At 53.1% G+C, this 8456-nt stretch overlaps 3 protein-coding genes across 5 annotated transcripts; 1 reads left to right on the forward strand and 2 right to left on the reverse strand.

The window, feature by feature from the left end:
• Positions 1-51: 51 nt before the first annotated feature.
• On the forward strand, positions 52-1812 carry MRPL40 (mitochondrial ribosomal protein L40). 2 transcript variants are annotated; one of them, XM_015877537.2, is made up of 4 exons: positions 52-193; positions 417-500; positions 905-1060; positions 1373-1812. In XM_015877537.2, the coding sequence occupies exons 1-4, from the start codon at positions 168-170 to the stop codon at positions 1680-1682; spliced, it is 576 nt and encodes a 191-aa protein (XP_015733023.1). In that variant the 5' UTR covers positions 52-167; the 3' UTR covers positions 1683-1812. The 2 variants fall into 2 exon arrangements, with proteins under 2 accessions (XP_015733023.1, XP_015733024.1); XM_015877538.2 differs by lacking the exon at positions 417-500.
• A 245-nt stretch (positions 1813-2057) lies between these two features.
• C15H22orf39 (chromosome 15 C22orf39 homolog) lies at positions 2058-3221 on the reverse strand. Its single transcript, XM_015877535.2, has 3 exons — positions 3080-3221; positions 2832-2999; positions 2058-2665 (listed from the first exon to the last, which is right to left on the reverse strand). The coding sequence occupies exons 1-3, from the start codon at positions 3101-3103 to the stop codon at positions 2543-2545; spliced, it is 315 nt and encodes a 104-aa protein (XP_015733021.1). The 5' UTR covers positions 3104-3221; the 3' UTR covers positions 2058-2542.
• Positions 3222-3442: 221 nt separating this feature from the next.
• Positions 3443-8311, reverse strand: UFD1 (ubiquitin recognition factor in ER associated degradation 1). 2 transcript variants are annotated; one of them, XR_001558437.2, is made up of 12 exons: positions 8089-8311; positions 7765-7897; positions 7422-7454; positions 6810-6931; positions 6346-6476; positions 5863-5935; positions 5667-5735; positions 5066-5229; positions 4673-4720; positions 4191-4279; positions 4019-4100; positions 3443-3640 (listed from the first exon to the last, which is right to left on the reverse strand). XR_001558437.2 is itself a non-coding variant. In XM_015877534.2 (12 exons), exons 1-12 carry the CDS (start codon positions 8200-8202, stop codon positions 3566-3568), a joined length of 1035 nt encoding a protein of 344 aa, XP_015733020.1. In that variant the 5' UTR covers positions 8203-8297; the 3' UTR covers positions 3443-3565. The 2 variants fall into 2 exon arrangements, 1 of the variants encoding a protein (XP_015733020.1); XM_015877534.2 differs by having other exon boundaries at positions 5066-5131; positions 8089-8297.
• Between the last annotated feature and the right edge of the window lie 145 nt (positions 8312-8456).

Raw genomic sequence — 8456 nt, forward strand, 5'->3', positions numbered from 1 at the left:
GCAGGACGGGAGGAACCGCCGGACGGGGCGGCCGCGGGGCGCGTTGGGTGACGGGGCGGGGCGGGCTCAGGCCGGAGGAGCGGCGGAACGGAGCGGGCACGGCGCGGCACGGCGGCTCCCCACAGCTCCCCATAGCTCCCCATAGCTCCCCATAGCTCCCCGCAGTCATGCTGGCGGCCGCGCGGGGGCTCAGGTAGGACGCGGGGCGGCCCGGAGCGGCGGGGTGAGGCCTCGGGCTCGGCCCTTCCCGCTGAGCGGCGCCTGCAGCCGGGACTGAGCGGGGTGGGAAGGGATGAGAAGGGATGGGATGGGATGGATGGGGTGGGGTGGGGGGGCGGGCTCGGGCTCTGGGGGGGCTCGGGCTCTGAACGCCCCCCCTGCGCTGTGCCGCCCTGACGCTGTGCCTTTCCCCGCAGCTCCCGGCTGCCCCGCCTGGCCCCATCCCGGGGCTCACACTGGGACACGTCCGTGCTGGCCGGGAGGGCGGCGCTGCCCGCGAGGTGAGCGCGGGGCCGCGTGGGGCGTCACGGCTCGGTGTGTGTTTGTTCTGATGGAGTTGGCTTTGACGCATCCCGCCAGAGGAAGGTTCTTTGCACAGAGAAGCTGCTTTGTGCACATGAGGGGCTGCAGCGCTGCAAAGGCGAGCAGTGTGTTGTGGTCATTGTAACATCCAGCTGGGAGCTGGGAGTGCTTTCACTGCAGTGTGAGTTTGTGTGGTGTGCAGAGTCAATCACTGCCTGCTCCATGGACACTCACAGCCCCCACCTGTACGGCAGGAAGGATGATCATAGAATGGCTTGGGTTGGGTTGGAAGGGACCTCAAGGATCATCCAGCTCCAACCCCCAGCAGATAACCTGTTCAGTGAAGGAGTATCTTTATATATTCAATTATTTACCTTGCTAGAGCACAACCAAAGAAAAAGAAGAAAGTGGATCCAAAGAGAGAGCAAGCGATGAAGGATCGTGTGAAAAAGAAGATTAAAAAGCTGGAAAAAGCTGCTCCAGAACTGATTCCCATCGAGGATTTTGAAACCCCGCTGAAGTTCTCAGACAGCAGCAGGTAAGTGAGGCTGGCTGTCACCTCCAGCCTTTCTCCACCGAGCTGCAGAGCAGTGCCAGCCTTTGTGTGAGGTGGTGCCGGCTTCTGCTAGGACAGAAATGTGGCAAGTAAATGTCATTTGTTCCTGCTAAAAGCCTGGAGCACAGTGGTGTGAACGTGCTGTTGGAACGGCTGTGTAAAGCCCCCCGGGGCAGGCACGGTGTGACAGCAGCACAGTGTGGGTGTTTAGGTGTGTGTTGAGTGGTGGCAGTTGTTTTTATTTTGCTTTTTGGGGCACGTTCCCTATCAGAAGGTCGCATTGCTCCCCAACAGGGTGCGCAGCCTTCCCCCCCTGTCCTTTGAGGAGACCGAAAGAAGAGTTCTACTGATGAAAAAGTGGTCTCTGTATAAGCAGCAACAAGACAAGGCAGAGAAGGAAGCAATTCGGAGCCTGGTAGAAGCTCAGCAGGAGGCGCTAAAGGAACTGAGGCTGGAGTCTGAGGAGCTGTACCAGGCAGCGCTCAGACGGGACGAGCAGCTCTTCCCCTTTGAGAGGGACGGACCCGATTACACCCCACCCCTTCCTGGTTATGATCCTCCTGAAGGGAAGTGCGTCGATATCACCAAGGTGTATACGCAGTGATGGAGCTGGTTCTGGAATAAGCTGCTCGGCCAACTGAAGAGGAATGCAATGAGAAGCGCTGGTTCCTTTGGCACATTAAAACACAGTGGGTGTGTGACTGTAAAAACAAATGAATAGAAAATGCACTAAGGGTGTGATTGGACTCTTTGTAACAAACGCCCCACAGCTGCTGCTCTCTGCACTGCTGAGCAGTGCTGGGTTTGCTCTGTGCTATCCACACATAGAGAGGCTCATAAAGCACGAGGGAGGAACACTGCAGTCATCACATGAGACTGTACCAGCAGGGAGGCTGCAGCTGGCTGATCACTGCCCTTTGCTACAGATGTCAGTGATTTTTAATAGAAGAGGGAAAACTGATGGAAAATACACCTTGACAAAGGAAAACATGGCTGCTTTACTGCCTGGTAACGAGCGCCTTAAGCCTCTGATGGCGTTTGCCCTAAATCCGATCTCACTTCAGCCATTTAGAGCTTTATTGTGGCGGTAACGTTAAGTCCGGCCATGGGCACGTTGCGCAGCGCTGCTCAGCACGGCACGGCGTCATGGCAGAGCGCAGCGCACGGAGCAGCTCCGCACACGGCGCGGCCCAACCGGGCAACGGTTCGACCCAGCGCGGTGCTGCGTCCCCGACCGGCTGAGGTGCCGCCGTGAGACCCGAACCAACGGCAGCACGACTCGGTACCGCAGCGCCTTTATTGAGCACACAGCGGAACCGAAGGGAGAGCGGGGCGGGGCGGGGCCGCGGACACGTGGCGGCGGGTCCCGGCGGGGCGCCCCGCTCCGTGTCGCTCCTCATCGCGGTGCTGCTCCTCGTTACCGCCCCGCTCCGTGTCGCCGTGCCGTTCGTTGTTACCGCCCCGCTACTTGTCTCCGTTGTCCAGCGGGCGGTACCAGTCTGGCGGCGGGCGGCTCCTCATGGCCCACACAGCGCCGTGCTTCTGCCGCTCCTGGAGCCGCGCCCGTTCGCTCTGGATCAGCGCGTCCTGCAGCACATACACACACACACACATACATACATACATACACACATACACATACATACACACACACACACACACACATACACAACAACAACGCTGTGCCGAGCCCGGCAACGCGCACAGCCCAATCCCCACCCCCCGTTCCGTCCCCATCCCCCCGTCCCGTTACCCTGGCGGTGACTGTCCGCTCCCTCTCCCACGCCCTACACGCCCCGTAGTCGTCCCTCCATTGCCCGCACTCCGGCAGCGCTCCGTGCGCGTAGTAGTGATGGAAGGCGTAGCGCAGCCCGCGGCAGCGCTTCCACTCCCACCAATAGTCCTCGCACGGCCGCGGGGGCTGCGGGCAAAGCGGGCGATGAGGGGAAGGAGCCGCGAGGGGAGAAGGGGAAAGAAGGGGACGGGAGCCGCCCCGCTCACCCGCCAGCTGTCACTGCCGGCCATGCCGCCTCCGCCAAGCGTCGCTCTCGGGGCTCCGCCAATCGCCGCCGCGCTTACAGCGGCGCCCCGCGGGCCCGGCCAATGGCGCGGGGCGGTACAAACCGCCCGTCGCGTCGCTGCGCCCTTCGGCTCATGGCCGCGCCGCGGCGTAGGACTACGTGCTGAGCACGTGACCCCGCAGCCCCGCCCCCTCAGTGCACGGGGAGCAACGGGACGGACACACAGAGAGCAATGGGGGACACACAGAGCAGCAGGAATAGCACCGGCACGGGGCATTGTGCGGGCTGTGCACGAGCTGCTGCTCACAGCACAAACCCTTTGCAATGCACAGGAACAAATCCCTAAACAAGTCCTAGAAGTTTATTTTCAAGTGTAGATTCAGCCCGTGTGTCAGCTCAAGCCGCAATAACTACGATCCAACACGCTGTAATTCCCGTTTATTTTCGTCCACACCTCGGCTCCCTCTCACGGTTTCCTCCCCTTCTTGCGCAGGCTCTGCCCCTCCCCCGAGAACGCGATGAACCGGCCCCCAGCGTCATCCTGCACAGAGAGAAGCAGCAGCTCCAGTTTGATCAAGGCTGGGTCATTATTATAATATAAAGAACAGTCCAACAGAGCGGCAAAGGACTGTCCATCTTCCTCATCCTTACCTACAGAACCTTATCTACGTAACTACCGCTTTCTTTCCAAAAACCAAACACTCCCATTTCCACAACACTCCCATCTCTCACTCATTCAACCTGCATCAGCCCAATCTCATTTCAGCAAGGACGTCACAGGCTGACCCGATCTAAAGCAAACTCAGCAATACAACTTCATAACATAAATGATCTGGGAAAAATCGAGTATAGGGAAATAAACTCAATGGTTTGAACCTTCCAGTTCCACGCACACCTGGCAGCATCCAACTTTACTGACCTCTTCCACTTTCTTCACCAGTGGACGCGAGTTCCTAATGAATGTGATTCTGCCAATCTTGAAGTCATAGTTGGGTATTCCCCTGAAAAGCAGCAAAGGTAAATTAAAGAAACACTGTTGTCAGCAAGTGAAGGATCGATCAGTGATTGAGAAGTGACTGAAAACCACAAACCTTCGAATGTCTCCTGGTTTAATTGGTGACGGACTGGGCTCCACGCCTTTCTTCTTGCCATCCAACCTGTTCCCAGAGCCAGAGAATGCCTGTGTATACAAATGTGAACTTTAATTCAATAGTATCTTGTATTTGAAAGCACAGGGATATTACAGTCTGTTAATAACAAACAAACAATACCACCACCAAAAAATAAAAAGCCTTCTATAATCTTCAGTTTGATTCAGAATGGGTTTTTTGTACATGTAATAAGCTGGTAAGCCCTGGTTGTAAGGGTATGTTTCAGCTGTCTGTTCATAGAGTGGCACATTAAGGACAGTAAGTCATAGTGTCACTGGCTGTAAACACCACAAGACATCTGCAGACAGCTGCTGGTTAACGACAACCACAGCCCAAAGAACTACTACAGTTATCAGTACTGGGAGCTGCCGGGAACAACCTCCCTCAGCATTTCACAACAGAAAGGAGCAGAGAGGACTCACACGAAATCCCACGTCGCTCACATAACCACTATGGTCTGCTTCAACGTCCTGCCAGGCAAAAAGTGAGTTACTTCGTGGTGTTCATCTTGTGATGAGCAAAGTCAATGTAAACTCCATAAACTTCTGACCAAACAAAGCCTTAGAAAAATCCATTTCCAAAAACTAGCAGCTGTTAAACAACCATCTCCCAAGCAACTCAAGCTAAATCATCAGGTCAGTAAGTTTTAGACTTAAGTTGCTTCAGGAAAAAAAAAAATATATATATACATATAATAATAAAATAATAATAATATATAAATAATAATAATAATACATATATAGGTACATGCTGCTCTCTCACAACTGAGGCAGATTACTGGGGAATGCATTTTGCAAAACAGGAGCTTAACTTACTGTGGCCTCTTCATGCTGAGCACTTCTTTCTGGTTCTTTGTACCCCAAAGGAGCATCAAAATCCACCTATTGACACAGGGTAAAGAAGCACAAGTACTTCTTTTTCTCATAAGCTTTATACTACTGTTCCTCAGAGCTCCACAAACTACTGTTCCAACTTTAATCTAGAAAGCACAAGGAAGAACTGAGGCTTTAACATTAAATATAAATACATTTAACAAACAAAATTCAGAAGAACAACAAAACCCAAGCCTCCCCAGGAATGAATCTTAGCATGTCATTGAAACAGAGCGGTAAAGCAGCACTCAGTGCCACTGGAGATTTAACCAAGACAAGGTTGTTAAATAAGACTCTTCAGATTATGAAACATGTTGAATCTAAACATAACATTCCATGCACTGAAGTCACCTGATGGGACTTGAAGCGTAGCACGTGACCAGAGATGTGGTTACAGAGGTACACAGGTGCTCTTCAATGAGTTGCCTTCCCTGTCCCATCTGATGCTGCCTCTCCTAGTGCCCAGTGCTACCAGCTCACGAGGTGCCCCCTCCTTTTGCAAAGACACGGTAAAACCAGACTTCCCATAGCAGTTATCACTTACATTCATGTCGCACTCTATGATGGACACAGCTTTATCCGGTTTGGTCTCCATTACCCGAAGCTCATAGATCTGAAACAGTTTTGAATATTTAAGATTGCAGATCTTAAAATGGAAGTGTTTTATCTGAAGTGCCTTTCTTTCACCAGGTTGATGGCACAGAAATGAAACCTACATCGGATGGCGCTGTATACTGTACCTTTTCATTGTAGTTGATGGCAATAACATCTCCAGTAGTTAAACAAGCAAAGTTTCTCAATGCATTTTCCAATCTGTGGAGCATGTTAAGATTTGTTTTTCCAGTGAAACATCAAAGCTTTACAGTCCCATGAAACTCTGATCTTTGTTCCCTCAAATGTGTTTTAAAAATCATCAGTAATGAAGACTGCCTTTTAATGAACATTAAGGCACACAAATCCTTCTGTAGACGTTCTTCTATAGGACGCTTTTAAACTCAGGGGACTTTTAGCGAAGACTCAATGCTCACTTACACTCCAGGCTACGCTTTGTGTCAACATTCTGCACCAGGAGCTCCTTTTCCTTGTGGTGTGTTTTTCAGAAATGGCAGCAGTGCTACCTCCTACCAGAAAACCATGAGCTGTGTCCAAAGAGATTGCTCTGCATCATTACAACCTGCGAGTAAACTTTTCTTCCCTGGTCCACCACTGAACAGGAAGGATACACAGCTTTGGGATTGGTGATGTCGAGAAAATCCGGACTCTGTGGCTGAAATTTTGAGTAAGTGGCAACTTGGAGATTAACACTCTCCACCTGTACCAGGCCTCCCTCTTCCAGCAGCAAGTTCTGCATCATCTGCGAGAGTGAAAACAAAGATACAAACCATTATATGAACACAGACAACGTTTTTGATTTACTTTAGTTTGCCAAAGCTGCCATCTTCCCTGAAATGCACCAGATTACCGTGTTTGAATTTCAGGGAGAAGACAGGTGCATCTTAAGTAACATCCTGCTTTGTTTTGGTTAAACTCATACTGACAGAAACCTGAGCTGCGACTGAAAGCTGCTTTAGGATCATGACTGGCAAAGACTGGCAACTTCAGGAAACATTATATCTCCTTAATGTTACCCTGGCAGCTCCTCAATCCTGCTCTTCAGGTTCTGACAGTTCAGCATAAGACAACTCACCCAGTGTGGTAGGTAACATATACCCTCGTCAGCCACAAATTCCAGCACTCCACAGTGCGTCATTCGGTCTGAATTTTTATTGGTCAGCTTAAACAGCATTGGGTAAGTGATATTAAGGCGGCCTGGAGAGAGAGGAGGAAAAAAAACACAACACGGCACAGTTGTGGAGCTTTCACAGATCAGACATTAGTAAAAGCATGAGCCAGGGTATAGGAGAGGATTTCCCTCATGCCATTATTTCAGCTTCTCAAAACTACAAACCCAGGAGGGAATGGAGATCCAGAAGCACTGAACTGCCTTTGTACTTGGGGCTTTAATGCCTCCATTTACACGGGGACTGGGGATTAGCAATCACATCACCCTGAGCTCAGAGATGAGCCAGCACTGGGTATTATTTCAGTACAGGAATTTATTATTGTTGGTCCTGCTGCCAACCCAACTGCTCACCGACACAAAACCCCACAGCTACGCTTTCTAATGACCTTATCTCATATCCTTTATTTGATCGGGCCCAAACAGACACCCAACGTGCCGTGCTGTGTGGTGCCGTGTTTGTACTTCTGCTCTTAGTCTTTCCTAACGCTGTTACGCCAGAAGAAAACATGCACTTACTGAGCTGATCCAAAGCAGACGGCGGCATAATTACTGCAGGTAGGAAACAGAGAGTAACATCAGGACAGTCAGGGCCGTGCAGACAGAACGGAGCTCAATTCCGCCGGCACCGCGACCACGTTCGTTCTAAGAACTCGCACAGATTCGTTTCACAGTAGGAAACCGCGGGGGATCAGTCACAGCTCAACGGGCCGTCGGGGCGAACCCGAACCAGCACCAAGGCCCGGCCGGTCCCGCCCCATCCCCCGTCCCGGCCCCGCTCGTTCCCCGCCCGGTTCCGCCCCATCAGCTCCGCACCCCGCTCAGCTCAACCCGCCCCGAGTCAAAGAAAACAGACACATACTCTTCCCTCCTTTCTCCACATCTGACCTGTCATTGGGCCCGGCCAACATGGACACGGAGAAACAGCGGTACTGAGTGGAGAAACGGTTCTGGAACACGCGGGGGATGGGATGGTCGAACATGTTGAACGAGAACTGCGGGACAAACAGCCGCGTCAGCACGGCCCGTGTGCGGCCCTGACTGAGCGACACAGCCGGGCGGCGTCATTACGGCCTTATTAATTACGGCCTTATTAATTACGGCGTTATCACGGCGTTATTACGGTGTTATCACGGTGTTATCGCGGCCCTGTCCGCCCCGTTCCCGCCCCGTTCCCGCCGCTCACCATGTTGGCCGCCCGCCTCAGCTCCCTCAGCCGCTCCCGGTGCTGACGCCGGACGCGGCCGCTGCGCTGCCGGACGCCGCTGATCCGCCCCCGGCTCCGCCCCCCGGCCGCCATGTTGGATGAGGGCAGGATGCCGCCGGTGAGGCCGTGCCGTTGTAGCCGTTGCTATGGCGGTTTGTGAGCGCTCAGCCCGCCGGTACCGAACGGAGCCGCCCCGGCCCGTGCCGGAACAAGGCGCGTCTGCGGGCAGAACGAACAAACTGCCCTCGACAAAGATGGCGGCAACGGCAACTGAGCCCGGCGCGGCACTTCCGGCCCGCTGCCATTGGCCTGCCTCGCCGTCGCGTCTCCCTTGCACAGATCTCATT

Source organism: Coturnix japonica, chromosome 15 (genome assembly GCF_001577835.2).
Source record: "Coturnix japonica isolate 7356 chromosome 15, Coturnix japonica 2.1, whole genome shotgun sequence".
Classification (NCBI taxonomy): Eukaryota; Metazoa; Chordata; class Aves; order Galliformes; family Phasianidae; genus Coturnix; species Coturnix japonica.

Coding starts and splice junctions, on each gene's coding strand:
- MRPL40 (XM_015877537.2), top strand. CDS start 168: ATGCTGGCGGCCGCGCGGGGGCTCAG. Junction 194..416: donor GCGGCCGCGCGGGGGCTCAG/GTAGGACGCGGG, acceptor CTTTCCCCGCAG/CTCCCGGCTGCCCCGCCTGG. Junction 1,061..1,372: donor AAGTTCTCAGACAGCAGCAG/GTAAGTGAGGCT, acceptor GCTCCCCAACAG/GGTGCGCAGCCTTCCCCCCC.
- C15H22orf39 (XM_015877535.2), bottom strand. CDS start 3,103: ATGGCCGGCAGTGACAGCTGGCGG. Junction 3,000..3,079: donor CCGGCAGTGACAGCTGGCGG/GTGAGCGGGGCG, acceptor CTTTGCCCGCAG/CCCCCGCGGCCGTGCGAGGA. Junction 2,666..2,831: donor AGCGGACAGTCACCGCCAGG/GTAACGGGACGG, acceptor TATGTGCTGCAG/GACGCGCTGATCCAGAGCGA.
- UFD1 (XM_015877534.2), bottom strand. CDS start 8,202: ATGGCGGCCGGGGGGCGGAGCCGGGGGCGGATCAGCGGCGTCCGGCAG. Junction 5,132..5,666: donor TCATAGAGTGCGACATGAAT/GTAAGTGATAAC, acceptor CTGTGTCAATAG/GTGGATTTTGATGCTCCTTT. Junction 4,721..5,065: donor CTCAGCATGAAGAGGCCACA/GTAAGTTAAGCT, acceptor TTTGCCTGGCAG/GACGTTGAAGCAGACCATAG.